Genomic DNA, 22,561 nt, shown 5'->3' on the forward strand with positions numbered 1-22,561 from the left:
GCTAATCTATATGGGTTGGATTTTCTTCTCTGGGTGTTTTGGGCCTCTTTGATCTTATCTGTGGGACGCCGATAACAAATGGGGGGGGTAGAATGTAACCGGCAGAGCCACTGCTGTATTAAGTTTGTCCTCCTGCTGTTACCGTAGCTCCTTTCCCCTTTGTCACGCCTTCCAGTTAGCTTCTAAGTGGCTAGGTTTCCTTAGCGGCAACACCACTTTCTATAAAATAACAGGCTCACCGGCAGGCCGACTAAGATCCCTGGTTTCTGTAAACACTGCCGATTCGGCTATCCTTGGTTCCCTGGGTGTTCGTCTGTGAAAGGTGTCCTACTGTCGCTAGACGCTTCCGAGTAGTTGGTGGGTAGATCTACTACTGAAGGTCTCGGGTGAAAAGACGTTTCAACGAAGCCCTGCACTGTTTACCAAGGAACCTAGCCAACAAAGTGTTCTCGAGTGATGAGCGCCAGGGGTCCCCTTGCCATGTTGTGTTTGCTTTTAGGATGCACTGAGAACCAGTTGCCACTGCTGTTTTGCCTACTGTAAAATTAATGTAAAGTAGCTTTCGCCCGTTTTGTTTGTTTTCTTTGGTATTATTTGACTTGGCCGTTACCTTTTAGCTTCCTGTTACCTCTCTCCTTCACGGCATTAGGGCATGTGTGGTACTGGCTGCCCCAGTAGTTTGCTACCAGTAAAATCCTTCCTATTCAGCTTGCTCTACTGTTTTCCCAGTCACTGAGTGCTAACCATCCCCTCCCCCTTCTCTCTTCTCCAGAGTAATAGTGAAGCTGCTCACGGGGCAGGTCGCCGGATCTGAGTCCTCCTCTTCGCGCACTGCTCACAGTATTTTGTAGTGGTAACGTGCACCTCACCATTTGCTGTGATCACATTGTTGCAGTAGTTGTGCCTATGCGTGTGTGTGTATGTGTGTCTGTGTGAATAGGCACCAGAGTCAAGAGCACGAGTGTTGTGTCGGCCTCACACTTCTCCCAGGACAGGTAACCGCTCCCCATCAGCTGACTAGCTATCTCTCCCCTACTACTGTCCCAAAGAGTAATATCCCTGGTGGCAGCCATTACCACTTCCCCTTGCCGTTCACCATAGTGGGTCTCTAGTGCTTAACCGCATAAATGGCCTTTTAAGTGAATTCCATATTAATAAATCTTGTTTATTTTTGTACTGGAATCACGTCTCTGTCTTTACTCATCTTATCTGTGTGTCTCATCAAATATACTTGGGTTTACAACATATCTTGGTGTGAAAGGCCCCAAGTGGCGTAGTCGTGCACTTATATGTACCCTATAGGTACAGTGGGTCACATATGCTACCGACCTACCATCACAGAAGTAGCTCTAACAGGTGTCTGTCGTTAACGTTAGAAAAAATGCAACGCTGGCAAACTGGCTAGTAGTTACATTAACATGACGGGTTGATGAGGTCCATGCTTCACATTACGTTAATGTTAACTTGCGTTGCTTTATCACATCATACCGTTGCTTTATCACATCATATACTGTACTGACTGTCTAGTGTTATTAATCCCCATGTACAGTCAATGGTTACTCCATGTTGAGATGGCATACATTAAGATTGAGATATTTGAAAACAGCAACAACTAATAAAACCAAGTATATCATGCATCGATTGTTACGGGAGCTGTGTGCTAATCTTCACTTCAACGACTAACTTAGCCTCCCGTTAACGGTAACATTAATGTAGCTGCTAACGTTAGCATCTAATTCGCTGTCCGTATTTCTGTTGTTAGCTCATTAGTATTCACCATACTAAATTGTCACAGTCTATAATCAACATAATAAGCTCTCTTAGACGTATTTAAGAACACCAATAGACAAAAAAAAAACTTTTCAATTGATACGCAACACTTACCAGACAACAACAAACCGATTGTTGTTTGTACTGTTTAGCTAACTCACAGCCGCAAAATTCATCCAGCCAGCTAGCCTTCTGCGCCGAGTCGACCTGCGTTGTGGAAAGGAGAAGGGAGCGGGTTTCACTTGACAAGGGGCGTGTTTAACTCGCTGAGTGGCAACTGAGTGGGCGTGCCTGACCGCGACTCCTCTTCACTGTGCATGCTTCAACTTTTGCTGCGCAGCCGCACTTCAAATTGGCTCCAAATTTTCCAAGATGGCGTCGCCTCGGCGGCTTCAATTCCATAGAACACTGTAGAATGCAGCCACACTGTCCAGTTCTATATATACAGTCTATGGGCTGGACCAACGTTTTTTTAAATGGGACGGTCTAGCCTAAAAGAACGGATCTGTTACGTCATTAGCCCGAGTAGGCATAGGCCTACTGATCTTTCTAACTGTTCGTGAAAAGCATCCTTTCAGATCAACGTGTTACGTTTTATGTATAGGTTACAATAATATGAACTAGGCTAACTGAGTGAGAGCAATCATCAATCTATTTGAATTATTAAAAAGATATACAATTATGCAAGTCCTTCCAAACTAAAAGGATTTAATTGCGGCATCTGTCAATATTAATTTATTATAAGACTAGTCAAAAATGTGATAGGAGAGCACATGCCCATATAGCCTTTGCCTGCCTCGTCAATCTCCAATTTTAACCCTTAAAGGAGTACCGTCACACCGGTGTGACGGGAATGTTGGGAAATTAACATTCTAAAGAATATCTGGGTTCATTGAATTCAACATAGAATTTTAGAACCTTCAATTGTTGCGGAACTTAGAATGTTCAAAAACCTACACCTTTAAGGGTTAAATAATTTGTTCACCCACCGGCTAAAAAGCACACAAGTGTCGCTTTACTTTTCAAGAGATGGCGATTTCAAAGGGAGTTGGAGCATATTCATGTGAGTAGCCTTGGCCTTTTCTTTCTAGCCTGGTTAAAACCAAACATTAAAGTGGTAGGTGGGCATGGGCAGCGTAATTTCTTTCTCGGATTGCTGTCATGTAAGCTAATTTCAAAAACTTAGGAGGGAATATCAACAGTCAAGGTAGCCTGGCTAGGACGGCAGGATAACGTAGCCTATAGCCAGACAGCTGTGATCGGTTGAGTAACTTATGGTGGTGACTGTAGCTAATGGTCGTTTGCAGACATATCTGATTGAATGCATCATATTGCACTTCATCTTACTTGTTAACTGACCTGGCTTGTAGACCGATAAGTTTTTCCAACTGCAACGTTGACAAATATCTTTGTGGTTCTGATGAGCATCCATTTAGCAGAGGTTTTCATCTCTTGTGCTGTGTGCTAGATGTCTTTCATTATCTCGATCATGCACAAAGCATCATGAACACATGCCTTTGCCACATACAATAGATCGATATAGTAGGCTATTTTCTTAATGCACATTTACAATGTTAGTAATCAGACTTTAGGCTTACTGGCTATGTTAGGCTACACCTCGCGAAAACTATGTTGTGATCTACAGCGGCATCGTGTGTGTCAGGCTGCGGTTCAAACACATTAGTTCAATTTGAACTGATGAAATTGTATTTGCTGCTTTGCTAATGGACAAATTAATAATTTATCAAAATTAATTTGTTATTATCCGTCCGTAAGATAGATGTCACAAACAGACGCTTTAATAAACCTTTGGTGGATGTAATCCTCCCTTGAACTAATTATAGCCTTTATGCAAAATGCCAACTAGTCTTTAAACGTGTTGTTTAACAGTCTTCTAGTAGCCTAAGTCGTGGAAAATATAGTAGGCCTAATAGACTACTGACCAGTGATCATATCTGAGCATTAATATGACTTGTTGATAAATCATTTCAATTTGAAATGTTTGAACAGATTTATTTAGAAAGTGGTTCTAAATTTAGGTTTGATACGGAAATCGGCTACATACTGTAGCTTAACCATAGATCACATTAAAACCCGATCATTTTAAATGTTATTAAACCGTTTATTAAATGTTTACATAGGCTCTGCCGACTGTCTCGCCATGTCTTGAATGAAACGTCATAAACGTATCGAATCTTGGGGGACCAGGTAGGCCGCGAAGCATACACCCGATGCACACTCCGTTTCGGGGAAAAGAAGGGTGGATTTGTCGGCCGAATTCGAAGGAGCCCACGAAATGGGACAGCACTAGTCGCGCTACTATGACGCAACCGGTCTACGAATCTGGCCTTAGAACCATGTAGCCCCTGAAATGAGACACGCTCGATGTCTTCAAATTCGTTCGAATTCCGTGTGTATCCTGTGTATCTTTCTTGCTGCCATCCTGTTGCCTCTTCCCTGCTGTTCCGGCAACAAGGTTTCACGCGAGATTTACGCCACATCCCAGAGAGTTGTGTTTTCCCAAGATGGTGTCTGTATATGTGAACGAGACGTGAACGGTACTGTTTTTCTTTTTAATAAACTGCCTGTAGACTTACACAGTTTTCAATGCTTCGGTTTACATGTAGATACCCTCATTATGCTACGGTGTAAGTGTGTTGCTATTTGGAGCCTTGGTAGCGATTTATTTTTACTCTCAAGCATCGTTGTTTGGTGGGTCAGGTGACGAGCCGTCGAATCACAGCACAGCACCCAGAATGCATTGCAACACACCGTCATGAAGGGACTCATCATTAGGTCGGCTTTAAATAGCATACAGAACTTATACTGGTTTAACGTGGTCTGTAAGCTCCACAGATCGTGGCAAGACAATTGAATTGTTTTTGGACTTCTTGCCGGGCAATGATGAGTAACTGAACTTGAATGGTAGTGCTGCGTGGATGTGTTTAATATCTGTATGAATGTGTCTTTCTCAATGTTATAATCTATACAACTGTACACATGACTAGGTTTGAATGGAGCTAGCTGGGCATAGAACTGGATTGAATGGATTGGGAAAATACTTCTTTTTTTTTTAATGACCTGTATCAACATGGATTGGCTTTAAAAAAAGATGGCAGAGCGCAAAGCGCTCATTACCTTTAGAACTGGTGCTGGCAAGGCATTGAACTGGGCTTCATTCGAGGATTCCAACGGTACCTCATATTTGAAAATCGGACATACGGGTCAAAAGTTACATGCACACACCTTCATATACACAGACAGCCCAGCCCAGCCCATTAGAGCTCTGCCAGATGGCTCAGAACTCTGCCAGGTGCAAGCTTAAACAATTAGAGCTGTGATGTCACAATCGGAATTAGAATCCTTGAACATTCCGCCATTCATTTCAATGGGGCCCAAAAACGGGAATACCTCGAAAACGACAAGGGCCAGCGACACGAAAGTAACAAGCAAGTTACACCGGTTCGGGCCTGAATTTTTGGAGTTCGAACTGCCTCGATAGCTCAAACGGTCTAGGAGCAGTAGTTCGTCCAAAAAGTGGGTGAAAAGGAATAATAAATAAGAAAACTTAAGAAGAACAATAGTGGGCTTGCTGGATCAAACCCACTAAAAATAGCAACTTTGAAGAAACTAGAATATAAGACATGTTTTTGGTTATTTCACACTTTTTTGTTAAGTACATAATTCCACATGTGTTCATTAAAGGAACACGCCACCCAATGTCAGTAGTAATATATGTTCTTACCTTAACTCATTGTGTGCCAAAAACGTAATATTACGTTTTTCCTTTCCATGCGTTGAGTGCCAAAAACGTAATATTACGTTTTTAGATTTTTTTTTAATTACGAAACTAGACACTCTAACACACCTTATATGTGATTTTGGGAACTCTGTGATGAATGGAAATTAAATATATGACGATCGAAAACTCATGAAAACGCACAATCTGGACATTTTATCTGGACATTTTATCATAACTCGGTTGCCGCTTTGGGTCGAATCAGTGATGCATGCATGTCAGGTCAAAACCAGGCCATTTTCATGGGTCTATCACTAGGTGGCAGTCTCGCCAGGTCTCCCTGATCACTTCCCGGAAAGTTTACACAAGTAAGTAACAGGCAACACTTCATATTTTATGAAAGATATCTCCATTTCTAGAAAAAAAACAGTGATGGCGTGTAGAAATACACGGTTTGCACCCACCGAGAGCTTAAAGTCTCACCTTTTAAACGAGCCATTGTATGTGTTCATAGCTATAACACAGAATATGCTGTGGCTGTACAAAAATCATCAACAATGGTCTAGATTGCTGGCACTCTAGGACAAAGCTCCCGAAAACAGCTTGGCATTCAATAAGTTAATTTTCACGAGTTGAGTCATACCTCTCCCGTGTCGGTACATGCACTCAAACGCTCTGGCGCGCGGCGTGAATGTGTTAGCATGTTGCTTTGCTAGCGGGCTCAGCCGTAGCCATAGATGGAGGAAGATAGCAGTAATCAAACACATCCACGTTTTCCCTACTTAAATACAGTTGCACGAGTAGTTGATAAAAATGTGTAAGGTCACACAACATGAAACGTGGCAATTTTCCAAGCGAATAAACAGGAGAACTACAATGTGTGGCACAATAGCACTTAGGAGTACTTCGACCTAGTGCAGTAATATTAATTAACACCTAATTGTAGATGCGCGCCAGAGCGTTTGAGTGCACGTACCGACACGGGAGAGGTATGACTCAACTCGTGAAAGTTAAGGTAAGAACATATATTACTACTGACATTGGGTGGCATGTTCCTTTAATAGTTGATGAATCTACAATGTAATAGTCATGAAAATAAAGGAAACGCATTGAATGAGAAATTTGTGTTTATTTCTCTGTGATAACAATGATTTTTGGCAAATCTTATACCGTTAGAAAGCCTGTTTAATTCCCTTATAACCCTAATGTCTGACTAATAGCTTAAAAAAGTTATTTGGCCAAATCCAAAGAAAACTTTACTTACTCTGTTAAAAGTCTGACCAAAACGGAAATATAGAGAGCATTGCAAGTAGCCGCAGATTTACAGTGTGTCTCCAATTTCCTCTCCTGCAAAAGACAACCATGTTAAATCTTTGAAAACACAAATGTCATATGTAATATGTACATACAAACCATAACTAACACACACCTGTTCTTTGCCGAGTTTAATCCCAGCTGTCATGCAATGCACTGTCATCATGTTCCTCATCTCTTTGCTGCTCAGTGGGTCTAGGTGTATTGTAGGCCACAGTCTATAATGAATCAACAAATAATATTCTATTTAAATGACTTATTAATTATAAATGACTTATTAATTGATTTTTAATAACATTTAAAAGTAAGCAGGATGATCCAAAGTGATTTACAAGACTAAGAACAACGCAAGAAGCTCAAAAATAACATAATTCAAAGGAAAATTACATCAAAACATTGAGGGGATCAAATATTCAGGGGGTTCCTAAAACAAATAAAAAACCTTCTTTATTTAATAATTGTAAATAAAACATAGTCAATGGAGTGACGGGTTGATGTAATGAGTTTTGTAGTTACCATGTCTTAAGAAAGACATGAAAAGTAGTGGTCGAGACAGCAAGACTATAGAAAGAGCTGTTGGAGCCTTATGTAGCTTAATAGTAACAAAACCTAGGCTATAATATCTGCATAATGTTGGCGGTCATGAATAAATAATCAGAAATACATCTTTTATTTCAATAGTTAATATAACAATATAGTATTATTAACATTTTAATAACAATAATAATAATAATAATAATAATAATAATAATATCAAAATACAAAAGTGATTTCAAAACAAAAGCTCCCCAAAACAGAACTGGAAATAAGGCAAAAAAGTAAAAAAAAAAAAATTAGAAATGCATTAGTAGTAATACAATTTAAAAAATACTGAAAATCGAATTGTGACTTTAAAGAGAAACTATGCAGTTTTGGCAATTCGCTGTTTTCTTGCTTTTTGCTCACAGGTTTCTCTGCAGAGCTCCCCCTACAGCCTCGCAGTATATGATTTACGACACTCATCAATCGGTCAGTCTGTCATTTTCCTCTTCCCTGTTCCTCCGACAGTGGTTTACTTGCTTTCGGCTTCTTTTCACTGGCTCCGTCATGACGAATGATTGAGTGAACTCCATCGCTACATTGTTGTAGCCGGTGCCTGGCGTGTATGTGTGTAAATGCAGTAAAGCAATTTGTTACACCCGTTGCTTTCTGACACTGAGGCCGTCGGCCCGCCGGCCCAAAGTGGCAAGGGTGGTTTTTCCGCTTACAGGTGCTAGGGGGAAGCGAGAAGACCACCATTCAACCCGAGAAAAGTAATATAACCATTCCAATGACTCCGAAGCTGTTAAACTAAGGTAAATTAAGCTAAAAAACCTGCATAGTTCCCCTATAAAATTCAAGGATTCAAAGATTTGTGACACCCCAATGGTGACAAATGTTACTCTACAAAAAGTAACAGTAGAAAATTATGAAAATACATAACCAATTATCAGTCTCCCCAACCCAGCCTATCATAGCCATCACATGCCTAGCATTTTTCACACTGCTTCCATCTGGCCGCAGATACAGAGCACTGAACTGGGCAAAAGCCCTATTCAAAAAACTTCTGTCCTCACCGCCACCACAGTGCTGAACAAACTCTAATGTGGACTTTGTACTATTTCATGGTAAATATAAGCACATTTTCAATTCGATGCCACATTTCACAAATAATTAGGTAAACTGGAAGCATGAAAAAAGAGGGGGGCAGGGGATAAAAAAAAGAGCATCCCAGAGAGACTGAGTCTCTCATAAGTAAATATGTGGATACTCTGCAGGCGCGTAGCAAGCGTGGGGGATGTGGGTGTTATAACGTACACACTTTTGCTGGAACACGATTATATCCCCCACACTTTTTGTCAGATTAAAACGAAAGTAAAATATGGAAATAAACGCTCACGTAAAGAGTTGGAACCGTATCTACCATAACGTACACACAGACACAAATAGGTCTGTTGATTTGATTGAACGGTCATCCAGCCAATCACATCAAGCCAGTGAAGAATCAGAGCCGCTCTGATCAAATTCAAAGTGTGCTTCTTTCAAGGCTGTGCTGCTGCTTGGGTCTGCATTATAACGTCTGCAGTGAGCAGATTTCAGGTAGAATTGAAATGATAATTGTTACCGCATTATGCTAATTTAGTAAACCAAAATTCACTGTCTGACTGACAGTTTTTGTCACAATGTAGAAATGCAGGGAGTCAAAGTGAAAGCGGGAGTGCGTGCACCAAGGCACTTTCTGCAGAAAGACCTTTGGCTACTGTTCTCAGAGCATTATGCTTTCTCTGTCTATGATCTGCAGCTTTTCTCAAACTATGGGCCTCCTCAACAATTAACCTACTGGCCCACGTAGCCGCGAAATTAAAAAAGGCTAAAAGTTTCCCCAATCAGAAATACTTATTAATTTGGTGTCATCACTAAGGGCGATGAGGCTCACTACAGAGAAGTAGACCTGCTGGCTAAATGGTGCAAAGACAACAACCTCCTGCTAAATGTCAGCAAGACCAAGGAGATTGTTGTCAACTTTCAGAGAGGCCACAAACAACTGCCACCACTGTCCATCGACGGATATGCTGTGGAGAGAGTGAGCAGCACAAAATTTCTGGGGGTGCACATCAGCGACGACCTCTCCTGGACCACCAACACAGCATCACTGGCGAAGAAAGCCCAGCAGCACCTCTACTTCTTGCGCAAATTGAAGAAGGCAAGTGCCACGCCTCCCGTCATGACTACATTCTACAGAGGGACCATCGAGAGCATCGTCTCCAGCAGCATCACAGTGTGGGGTGGAAGCTGCACAGATCAGAACAGGAAGACCCTCCAGCGCACTGTTAACACAGCTAAGAGGATCATTGGAGCACCACTCCCCTCCCTGCAGGACATTTACACCACCCGCCTCACCCGCAAAGCACTAATGATTGTCAAGGACACAACCCACCCTGCACACGAACTGTTCAGCCTCCTGCCCTCTGGAAAGAGGTACAGGAGCCTCCGCTCCCGCACCAACAGACTGGCAAGTAGCTTCATCCACCAAGCAATCAGGATGCTGAACACTCTACCCACTCTCCCATCACTGACAGCCCCCCCCCCCCACCCACCAGCCAGCCAGGAACCTAGGAAACTTAATGTCATAAATACGATCCCGTTCCATTTAGAACATCTTATTTTAATCTTACAAACGGCGGCGTCAAGACACATTTGATTTCTACATCTGAGAATGAAGATTTCCAGCATGTAGAACTCAAATAGAACACTTATGAGCGCTCATGCAATGTGTGCGTCCCTGCAGCAAGTAAAAATGGAGCTAACATGGGCTAGAAGCAACAATAGTTTAAACAACAACGTGGCTTCCTGTAACTATCAATGAAAAAAGCATAGAAATTGCAAATCATAATCTTTAAATTTACATCAATTAAGCTGGCTATATGCTGCAACACAATTTATTTATATTCCCTTTGCATATGTTTGGGTAGACTTCAAACGTTTTTGAATTTGAGCTTACAGTTCTGTCACTATTCTGTGTCTTTTACATTTATTTAATAATAAATGTAAAAGATACCTCGAAATTAGGCTGCTGTCTGTTAGGCAATTTATTGTAGCCTGCTAACCCATATGCACAAAACATAATTTCTGAAATGATTTCTTGATTTATAACATGAGATATGTCTCCATGTAGGGTAGTGTCAAATAGTGAAGTGATCATGTAGGCCTACACACATATGAGGGGCGCTGCTTCTTCTGTCCCTCCCAAACTGCATTAAAATGGTGTGTTTAGCAATCAGAATTTCAATTTTTTTTTCGGGGGAGAAACTCCCGGACACCAATATAGTCCGCACCCCTCTTAGAAAATACTTACAACGTCCCTGTAGGGAGTTATTTATAATTTGGCCAGATTGTTTCATTTTCCTATCCCACATGTGCACACTTTTAAAAAGCTTGATACGCCTCTGATGTCTTCAGTCCAGACCTGTCTAATTGGGTGCATCTTGGAATGAAAAACCTAATGAAGTCTCCAGAATGTTGAGCAAATGAAATCCTATATCGGACAGGAATGGGACCCCATTTCATCCTCAAAATTCTTTGCAACTGGTGTCCTCAGTTCCTAAACATTTACAGAATGTTAAATAAAGAGGTAATGCAAAACAGTGGTAAAAATGCCCCTGTCCCAACTTTGCTGCCATTAAATTCAAAATGAACATATTTTTTTCCAAAAAACAATAACATTTCTCTACTTCAACAGTTGATATGTTGTCTTTGAACAATTCTCAATTAAATATAGGGTTTACATGATTTGTAAATCATAGCATTCTTTTTTCATTGACACTTTACAAGGCGTCCCAACTTTGTTGGAATTGAAGTTGAAAATGGGGATGGTATGTATGTTACATGTTATAGGTCATGTGTCTTCATGTATTTTGCTGTGCCCACATTCTTATCTGTGGAATATGGAATGATGTGTGGAAACTAGGGCTGTCAGCGTTAACGTTTAAATGTGTACATACTGTATGCACTTTGGTATACCCATAAATATTGGTGTTATTCATATACCTCCAAGCCTGTGGGCAGGTCTCCACATTGACCGACACCAGGACTCTAACATTAGCAGGTAGAGGGTCAATCAGCCATTTCATGTTTCGCTCTGCATTCTACAAAGACCAAAAATATTAAGTCAAAACAAGTTCTTTCATATACCAAAAACATAACATATCTCTTGGCATAAACAACCAAAGCTAATAGGGCTATTTTCATAGATAGAGTTCACAAGTGAAGCTGTCCCTTATTGATGTGAGCATGAATAAACTCTCACAGAAGAAAACACATTGATAACACATTAATAATAATTACAATACAACAATATTATATGAGTTGTATATCCGCTGTATCCATGCACTTAGTTTCTAATATTCTAGTATTTATTTACATTAGGCTTTGACATTGTTGTTTATTAGTGCTATTCACCTTAATGTAGTCTTACCAACTTTTTAAAATAGTTTAGTGTTTAGTGTAAATTCAACTATTGTATTGTTGTTATTTGTATGCTGATTTGGACAAAAGCATCTGCTAAATCAGTAACAGTAAACCATGATTAAATTCTCAACCATAACAATTACCGTTTTAACTTTCATTATCTTAATTACCACGGTGAATTATTACAGTGTGAAAAGCATGTGTGAAATTCTTTCCAGCATCATCCAAGTCTCCTAAATCAGCTGCACGCAAAATGGCTTGTGGGCCTGACAACCATGATATGTTTGGTCACTATTTTGTGATGTTAAATTGTCATACCGTTACATCTTTACTCAGAAATGTATCAGTCTTTAATTTCAACTTTAATTGTCCCCAAAGGGCAATTCAATTTGCAGACAGAGAAATACATTAAAAAATATTAGGCACAAGAAACACTGGGTGATTCCAAATTGTTTAACAGTATACAATTCTCTCTCATTTAAGCAGTGTTCATTCAGAAGTTACATGCATGCCAATGTAAAACTAGAAAATGTAATTCCGAGGAATTACCAGTGCATGAAAATGTAAAACATATATTAACATAAAATGCAAAACAAACTTTTATTTGGTTTGGTTATTTCACAGGGAATTATTGTAGTGAGGACTTTTATTTTGAAACAGTTGTGGGCAGAGGAAACAGTTGGTGGGAGTCATAGTTGATGACAACTGACAGTTGGAATGGCTGAACAGTTCAATAGTTGAGTAGTTTAAATAGTTAAATTATTTAATAGTGAATTAATAGATGTGCATAGGTAGATAGTTTAATGGATGTTGATAGACAGATAGTTTAATGGATGAAGTGAAGAAAAAGAAGTGAAAGAAAGTGGGAAGAGAAAAGTGAGCTATCCATTTCAATGGTGAGAGACACAGGGTCTGTTCGAAATGGGTAAAACTGCTGCCTTTTAAGATATCTAACTGGGGAGCGAGGCAGCAAGTGCGGTTCAAAAACGAAAAAACGAATTTTGCTGCCTTTTAAGATATCTTAGATTTCCTGAATAACGGCCATTTTTGGAGGCAGCATCGATGCACACTCCATGCTCCCTCCTACCCACAATCCTTTGCGGCAACGTCTGAAACAGCTGTGAAAAGTAAAAAAAGATGGCGTATGACCTCGGCAATGGCTGAAGAATCTGTTTAAATATAATTTGTATGACATTATTTTGCTAAGATTTGTAGATTTGAGATGAGAAATAAACAATTTACTATCTGATTATACCATTTTTGTAACCATTAATAGCGTCTGGTCTGATATATCTGCCACCCGTAAAACTATTTTATACTATTAGCCTGCTAACTTATGTAAGCTAATTTAGTTTAACGTCTGTTACTGTAGTGTTAAGATTCTAGAGTGCTACGCTCATTTTTAAAAGATGAATTTAATCCAAAGTCATGTCTATATTCTAGTGAGACAGCTCTCTCTGTAGGGAGGGAGGCAGCAGGCAGCTGTCTTCCGTTTTGAACAGACCCACAGATAGAGGTTTCATTGAAGTTGTTGCAGTCAGTGAGAGAGCACAGGTGCAGTTGATTGTATTCTAAGTCGTTAATAGCCTTTTATGATGCTAATGCAAAGTCTATGGAGAAACATCAGCTTGTTTTTTTATCTCAAAAAGTATAAAGCTTACAAAAACGAAAAATGCATTGCTCAAGTGTCCTTTTCAAAACCTACATTACAAAGTTTCAATGAAGTTTCCACATTAAACGGTTGAAGCTAAATTAGACGCAGAAATTTTGGTTAGAAGAATAATAAAAAGACGACGACTTCGGATAACAGAACACTGCATTTTCATGCACTGTAATAAAATATTGGGATAGATAAGAAACATGCGTATCCCCTATTTATTAGTTTTGCTATTACACTGATATCTGTTTTTATCAACCCCCAAGTGACCATAACCACATCGAACCCCATACATAGACTATTTGCACCTGTATTTGGTCAACAGAATCAATGACAATAATAATGTTGCCATGACGACGTGGTGATAATCGTTCCAACCAGCGAGGAAAGTCTTCCAGGACCTTGCATGGGTCCATGGTAAGCCCTGAGATGGACCAGAAGTTCTGTAACAGCTGCAGCAAGCATACATATATATATATATATATATATCACAAATACAACATTGGTAACCATCAGGCTTGTCACTCATAAATTAAACACATGCACTATGCATTAAAATATTTGGTAACTTCAAAGAATATTTCTTGGATTTGTATCACAAAACACTTCAGGGTGGCAATGCCTGTCTACACAGCTTTACCTTGACTGTGAGGCGCCTGATGATGAGCACTGGCTCTGCACTTGTAGAAGATGGCCGACCAACAAAGTGATAGAGAATGACTGTGTTGGGAGAGTGTCTTTGCTGCAACTCAATCCTGTGGAACATTTATAGTTTCAAAGCGTGTACATACAGCTACTCCATGAAAATTCAGAACCTTCATGCACAACAATAGCAGATATTTTCCCTCAGCAATTGGTATCTCGTGTGATCTTACATGCATGTGATACTGCATCTCAATTGCTGATTGAATACACAAATACATAAGACATCGGAAATATACCTGCATATCGATAGCTGATTTTGCACAGTTTACAGCTATAGAACTGTAAATATAGCCAGTGTTCTATTGCTACAGAATTAACAGTGCTGTTGAAATAACAAACACAGATCTGGGAACATAAACAGTACACTATGACTATAGAATTCCACATTTTATTTTGATTTTGACACCATCTTAACCCCAAACCAACTGATTAAAGGATGTAAATCAATTAGGGCTGGGATAAACGATTATTTTTTAAACGATTAATCTAGCGATTATTTTTTCGATGCATCAATTAATCTAACGATTCATTTTTTCAGTCCGATTCTATTTCTATTCGATTATCGATCATCTCCCCATTAATTGACTAATAGCAATTTATACATGTTGATTTACATATCTGAATGAAAAAACATGAATTCCTTAACATTGCAATATATGTTTATTGCTCTTAAAATTCCAAAATAAAAGACTATACAAGTGCAAAGTAATGCATTTTTAGTCAGAGGTAGCATTCAATAAAGTTCAGTAGTGTATAGGTCTAATTGAGTGCCTGTCACTTTAAGATGTTTGTAACACTAACACAGTTAAAAGGCTGCTGATGTGTGGATGCAGTTCATAACGTAGTTAGTTCAAATAACGGTTCATACTTCTCCTTGGGACAAGCACTTTTGAGTCTTGGAAAACACTTTTCCATTTACATCGGGATTTTGTAAACATTCACTGTCAGAGTCAATAAAATGAGCCCTGCATGAGTAACGAAATTGACAAGCAGCTGTAAGTAAGCATGCTAAACTCGACATCCAAACAGTAGGCCTATTCTAACGTTAGCTTTGAGATACTGCTTGATTGCATAATTTAACTTAGTTTAGTCAAAGTCCTTTTAGGCAAGTCCCTCCACTCGGCGGCCATATAGCAACGCTTTTTGGGCACTCATCGGGCATCCTATTCAGCAGAAATGCGCGTGCGCAAGGCTTCACGACACCAATCTTGCTCCAGCAGCGAGATCACAACACATGATTGGGAAGATGTCTTCACAACACACCATATGATTGGCTCAATGTATTCACATGGCTCAATGTATTCACACGTTTTGCCGAGGAAGGGGTGGGATATGCGTAGACAACGGCCATGCATGTCTATGGAGGATTTTTTGAGTGCTGTGTCTTCTCATTAGAAAGTCTCTGGTTTAGTCTCCTCAATGTACTATGTTGTGATAAGACCTTAGCAGAGTTAACTTTAATGCAGCAGTTTTGAACAAATTTGTGCTGCATCGTCACGACGCTAAGCGGATTTAATAGCAATTTAGCAAGCCGTCTTCTATGCAATGCTTCTATGTGGCAACAACAATCCTTCAACAATCGTTAATGTTTTGTTAAATGCAGCGGGCTCGTTACGAGAGAGAGAGCGGGCGGGTCAAGGAAAGGCTGCGTGTGTAAAAAGCGCAGCTCTGCCGGTTGTTTGGGTTGTTGCAGCGTCGTTGCAGCGTCACTGGAAAAATACAAATTAAAGTCGCGTGATCCCACGCGCAGACCGCGAGGGAAGCTGGCCAATTTGAAGTAATGCCCACTGTAGTTGTGTGTTTGTTTTAATAAAGCTCTTTCTTTGCATAAACATGTTCCTGGCAAATGTTCCTTTCCTCTATAAATTCAGACCCCGTTTACACGAGCATGTGTATTTTTATAAACGAAGACATTTCCCTACGTTTGAGCCTTTCATTTAGACGCAAACAGAGAATTCACCCCGTAAAATGGTTATCCAAAAAAAACTCCGGCCAAAGTGATTTTTTTGGAAAACTTTGTTTATGCGTTTGGTTGTAAACTGTGGTAAACGGAGTTTTGGGCAGCCAACGTCACAGTATGCGACAGAAGTACACCAAATGTGCGACCAATGTTTACATTTACATGTTCTCACGTGCGACTTTTCAGGGTTCTGATTGGTTAATGTGAGCTTGAGCTTATCGTTAGACTGCCACTGTGGTTTGGCGTGCTCATGATGGCATGTTTGTACACGGGTTCGTGTAAACACATTTAAAAAAAAAACGGTCTCGTGTAAATGCAGTTTTATTTGCAAACGTAGATGGCCAGATATTAGTTTAGGAAAATATCCTGCTTCGTGTAAACGTAGTCTCATTCATGCCCTTGATAATAGTGTAGCCTACATAGGATAACAATGACATGAATATACAGCATAATAACTAGGGCTGTCAAAATAACTGATTCATTTCGACTAATTAATTTGAGAAAAAATAACTGATTAAAAAAAATAGTGCAGATTAATCGATTCCGTATGATCTTGACCCCGAGCCGTTCTAGTCAGTAACCAGACTGTAAAATGAAAGAGAAAGAAAATATGCTGCCTAGATCATTGATTGGAACATTTACTTTTAAAAAACAGCCTGATGGTGTTGATACAAATAAAGTGTTGATTAAAATAAAGTCCTCTGCCATATCTGCAGCAAGGAATTTGCATATCACCAGAGTTCGTCAACTCTAAAGTCGCACATCAATGCAAAGAAATAGAGGTCACATCAGCCAAACTGAACTGAGGTTTCTCACCACTAATCACCCTGTGACTCCTGTGATATACATCCTGCCAAAGGTGCACAAAACATTAGTCAAGCCTCCAGGGTGCCCAATTGTTGCGTGTAATGACAGCCTCATGGAGCCTCTATCATTATATGTTGACTGCATTTTAAGACCACTGATCGTAAAACTCTCCTCATATCTACGCGACACCAATGACTTCATCGAACAGCTTTCCAATGCCCAAATTAATTGTGACACTAACAACATGTTCTTGACCACCATGGATGTAGTTTCACTATATACGAACATCCCGCATAAGGGCATTATTTCCATCGAGCACTTCCTGAACCAGCGAACTGATCCACAACCCCCCACACAGTTTTTGGTTGATATGGTCCATTTACAGTGGGCAGTGCTTCGACTTGGCCAGCTTCACTCGCGGTCCGCGCGTGGGATCACGCGGTATCACGCGACTTTAATTTGTATTTTCCCAGTGTGACGCTGCAACAACCCAAACAACCGGTAGATGGCTCAAGTGAGCAGGGTGTTTCGTAAAAAGAAATGGAGCCTGGAAAACCCTACACAGACTTCACTACAAACTTTAGCAGACTGGTTTAGAAATAATTTAATAGCCAGAAATATGCCTGCCCTGCCCTAATAAAGAAATATTTGGTTAACTGCGAGTGAATCCCGTTTGCAGCCGTAGAAGAAACGCAGGACAAATTAAACATTCTGGTTTTCTCCGAGTGCAACGATGATAGACAGACATCATTTGGACAAAATATAGAGCATATTAACCTCCGTTGCTCAGCCAAATGCCTTCCTGTTACGTCCTGTTATCACGGAGTTACAGGCGATAAACGATTTTTGATGGTCACAAGTTTACTTCATTAGCGGTTTATTTTTTTGATTATTAAAGAGTGTTTTTCATTTAAAGGTTTGACTTCGTGCTTATTCAGTAGAGCATTTAGTGCTCTTCCCAATCCCAGACGTTCACATTGCATGTTTGTTTGTAATGGATGCAACCGCGAGATACGCTTGTCATAGGCGCCAATACCGTGGATGCTCAGTCTCTCGGGCACCCACTGAAAACATCGAGCACCCACGTGTGACAGCTTACAGTCCCGGCTAAATTTACATTCATTTAAAATCAAACATCGCAGTTTATGTTAAATTCAGCATCTCATAATGTGATTGGATATGTTGCTGTCAATTCCCTACTTCATATACTAACCACCAATGAGAGCGTCTCTATATGAAAATTCCTGACACTTCCCACCTGAAGAATTAACGCAAGGCTGTGTCGGGTCTTCAGCCCCGAATGTTTAAAATGTATATAGCCCTGAATATCATTTTAAAAGTAATAATAATAATAATAATAATAATAATAATAATAAGCTTTATTTGTATAGCACCTTTCATACACAGAATGCAGCTCAAAGTGCTTTACATTTGAAGCATGTAACACAATAATAGTCAGTCAGTCATTATCAATCACTTTTCTTTGCTGTTTATGATCTACTCAGCAACATATCAAAAGTATAGAAAATGACGTCATAAGACTGGCAGCCTTAACCCTCTTACCCCCCACAAGCACGCCATATGGCAACTGTGGCAAGGAAAAACTCCCATATTCCAGGAAGAAACCTTGAGCAAAACCTGACTTAATAGGGGGAGCCCATCTGCTTCTGGCTGGCTGCGCCCTCCAATAGTAGCGGATGTAGAATAATCTGAAAAAGTAGTCTACAGGATAAGATGAGTTAACTAAAAGCTTTCCTGTACAGGTATGTTTTCAGATCTTTTTAAAAAATATTTACTGAACTCGTCTGCTTGATGTACAGAGGCAGGGTGTTCCATAGTTTGGGGGCATAATGGATAAACGCAGCTTCTCCACTTTGTTTGTGGAGCACTTTGGGTACGATTAAAAGATTAGAATTGGATGATCTAAGTTTCCTTTGTGGTTGATAAGATATTAAAAGCTCAGAGATATATGAAGGTGCTATGCCATTCAGAGCTTTGTAAGTAATTAACATAACCTTAAAATCAATTCTATAGGAAATAGGGAGCCAGTGCAGTTCAGCCAACACAGGGGTGATGTGTTCTCTCTTCTTAGTCTTAGTTAAAAGTCTAGCCGCAGAGTTCTGTATGAGTGCCAATTTCTTTAGATGTTTTTTGGGAAGACCAGTGAAAAGTGCATTGCAGTAGTCTAACCTGCTAGTGATAAAGGGGTGAATTAGTTTTTCTGCATCTTGTTGAGTTAAAAAGGGCCGCACTTTGGCAATGTTTCTCAAGTGGAAATAGGCTGTCTGAGTAACTTTACTGATATGGGGCTTAAAACTTAACTCTGCATCTAAGATGACACCGAGGCTTGTTACTTTTGGTTTGACCTGGTGTGCCAAGTTCCCCAGATTACTAAGAATAATATCTCGCTTTAGTTTTGGTCCAACCAGAAGTACCTCTGTTTTGTCATCATTTAGTTTCAAAAAGTTTTTGCTCATCCACTGATTAATGGAGGTTAGGCATGCAGTGAGGGAGCAAAGGCCATCTGGGTTAGTTGGCTCCACAGAAATATACAATTGGGTATCATCTGCGTAGCTGTGGAAGTTTACATTATGCTGACTTATGACGTTTCCCAATGGAAGCATATATAGAGAAAATAGCAGGGGACCAAGGCAGCTCCCCTGGGCCACACCAAAAGGCAAGTCATGTTTTTCAGATACATGATCTCCTAGACTGATATAAAAATCTCTGCCAGTAATGTAGGTTTGAAACCAGTTTAGAGCATTATCAGAGAGACCCACCCACTTCGCAAGGCAGTGAATTAGGATGCTATGATCAATGGTGTCAAATGCCGCACTCAAATCCAGAAGAAAAAGGATTGAGACTTTGTTTGAGTCGGTAGCTAGTCTGAGATCATTGACTATTTTTACTAGAGCCGTTTCTGTGTCCTCTCTCGCATATACTGTGCTTGAACACATCACACCTGCACTCCAGAGAGAGTGCTTCTGGATTTTTACATTGAAAACGGTCTATCCTTTGGGGATGAATGAAGAACTGGTTCTTTCTTGCTTTCTATAACCTCTTAATGTATATTCATTCAAATGCTTTATAGTAATTTTCATGTTATTTCTCATATGTATATCTGTACATTGTGATCTCTAGAAGTGTATCTGTCATGAGCTCTCTCTCTGCCTGGTAACACACGCTGATTGAAGTCTGATGACCTCCACCTGTTCCTGCTCTGCTCTGCCTCACCCTCGTTACCTACCAGCTGCACTGCATTCACCACTCATCATGCCCTGTATATAAAGCCTTGCTTTTCAGTCCACACTTGTCAGATCGTCTGCAACCAGCACCAGTTACCTGCCTGTTTTGGAAAACGCCTCTGACTCTTTGCCTGTGATCCCGGACCCGCTCGACTACTTCTGTGTTCTCCAGCCCCGGTAATCTTGACCTGCCTTCCGTCCCTCTTCTACGAATACCGCCTAGTCCTTGACTGTACTGCTGCTTCGTTTCAATTGCTGTTGTGTGGGTGTTTCCCCCAGGACTTCCCGGATCATCCAGCTCCTGCCATCGCTGTTCGGCTACTGGGGGAACACACACACGCAGACTCTTGGAACTCCTGTACCCCCCCCCGGAACCCCTGAAACCCCCTTAACCCCCAACCCTTACATAAACTTTTGAACGTGACGCTTTTGTGGTCCTCGTCCTATTTGGTGTCTGACAGTATCTATTTATTTATTTATTTATTATTAGGTAATGGGAACTACCCAGGTCCTCTTAATGGTGTTCCACCTTATGGTGAACGGGGGAGCTCCTGAACTGACACGTCACCCTATATAACACCGGAAAACCTGCCATGCGCTTCCTACTGGAGACATTGAAAATGGACTAGGTCCGAAACGTCTGTTGCTCCAGTTTTAGCCTCTGACTTCTTTTGTAACTTTTCGGCTACAATACATATTTTTCCACACAAGCCTTGTGTGCGCCTCCTTGTTTCATTACCTTAAGAAATAGTGTTGACATTGAGGGGAGTGCAATGAATTTATTTTCATCGTCTCCCCTAGGTTATATCTATGGCCTGAAATGCCTTGTATGTGAAAAAAAAAAAAAAATTGAACAGTAAAAATAATAAAAAGAGTTTTGAACTTTAATGTCACTAACGCTGATTATTCAATGATTCATTTGAATTTAAATATTTAAAATACTTTCACAGAATAATTTAGATGAATTAATCACAGAGTATGTAATTAATTCGATTAAATGTTTTAATCGATTGACAGCCCTAATAATAACAACATATATATTTATACAACAATTGGGTTCTATGGAACTGTTTATTTGTTTCTGATTGGCCGAGAGACGTTCCATGAGTTGGAATATCCCTGGACATTTCAACTCAGACTTTGCACAGCTAATAATAAATCACTCTGCGATACAATGCGAAGATTTGACACAATGTTCTCATCCCAGCTCTCCACTATTTCAAGCAATGGGTTACTCCTTAGCAAACTATAACGAAACAGTGCTTCACCACATCTGTGGATTAAGCCACACAGTCAACTCAATGTAAGTAAGATAAACAAGGATGCTAATTGTTCTTAGCATTGCCAGCATTGTGTATAATATGATTGTCACTTGGAGGAGACTAACGTTAGCATAATTAGCTAACCGCTGCTAACGTGCTAGCATCGTCACGTCAGGCTGTGCACAGTAATATAACATTTATTCACCATAAATTAATAAAGTTGAGTGGTTCTGCAATGTAGACAATGTTTCCGTTTTTTTGCAGTACCATGTCCCTTACATGACATGGCCCATTGTCCTTGTAACATGCATTCAGCAAACCTAAATATGAATGTGATTTCAGCCCGACTTTCAACATTTCTTTCAAGAAGACATGTAAACCACCAAGACCCGTAACGAGGAATATGGAATGTTGGTTACCTAGCAACCAAGATGCTGTCTATTGAAAAGGGAACTATTTTTTGATGCGTAAGAACGATGTCGAAATTAACATTTTTAAACAATAATGGGATGTTTTCAGATTATTTAGTTTGTTGTAGAATTGTTGTATAAAAGCCTCCGGCCTCGTGGCTACGGCCGAACAACACCCGTGGGAATATCCATGACCAACCCCACTCTCACTTGTGCTATATTGCTTAAAAATTGAAATTGAAGCCATTAGCACTCTGTGAGCTCTCAGTGTTTCCCATACATTGACTAATCTGTGGCGGGGCGCCACGAAATAAAAATCGGCCGCCACACATAATTATTCTATGTTTAATTTAATTTAATTTAATTTAAATATAACATCAAATCCTTGCATTGCCATTGAGATGCGCTTTTTATGCACGCAGCCTTTCCTTGTCCCGCCCCGCTCTCTCTCGCAGCTCCCTGCCCCTCCTCTGCATGTGCATTTAACAAAATATTCACGATTGTTGAAGGATTGTTGTTGCCACATAGAAGCATTGCATAGAAGACGTCTGGCTAAATTGCTATTAAATCTGCTTAGCATCGTGACCATGCTGCGCAAATTTGTTCAAAACTGCTGCATTGAAGTGAACTCTGCTAAGGTCTTATCACAACATAGTAGGCTACATTGAAGAGACTAAACTAAGTTAAGTTATGCAATCAAGCAGTA

At 40.1% G+C, this 22,561-nt stretch overlaps 1 protein-coding gene across 6 annotated transcripts in view; it reads right to left on the minus strand.

Moving 5' to 3' along the window:
• The window catches only part of nphp3 (nephronophthisis 3), a 193,776-nt gene that overhangs the window by 50,965 nt on the left and 120,250 nt on the right, over positions 1-22,561 (minus strand). For 5 of the 6 annotated variants that reach the window (XM_042068006.1, XM_042068003.1, XM_042068005.1 and 2 more), the window contains 5 exons: positions 14,107-14,221; positions 13,775-13,918; positions 11,390-11,487; positions 6,939-7,041; positions 6,774-6,856 (listed from right to left, as the gene is read on the minus strand). In XM_042068006.1, coding sequence (XP_041923940.1) covers positions 6,774-6,856; positions 6,939-7,041; positions 11,390-11,487; positions 13,775-13,918; positions 14,107-14,221 — 543 coding nt within the window. The remainder of the gene's footprint in view (positions 1-6,773; positions 6,857-6,938; positions 7,042-11,389; positions 11,488-13,774; positions 13,919-14,106; positions 14,222-22,561) is intronic. The other variant, XM_042068007.1, reaches the window with a different exon arrangement.

The sequence above is a fragment of the Alosa sapidissima genome, chromosome 17 (genome assembly GCF_018492685.1).
Source record: "Alosa sapidissima isolate fAloSap1 chromosome 17, fAloSap1.pri, whole genome shotgun sequence".
In the NCBI taxonomy this organism is placed as follows: domain Eukaryota; kingdom Metazoa; phylum Chordata; class Actinopteri; order Clupeiformes; family Clupeidae; genus Alosa; species Alosa sapidissima.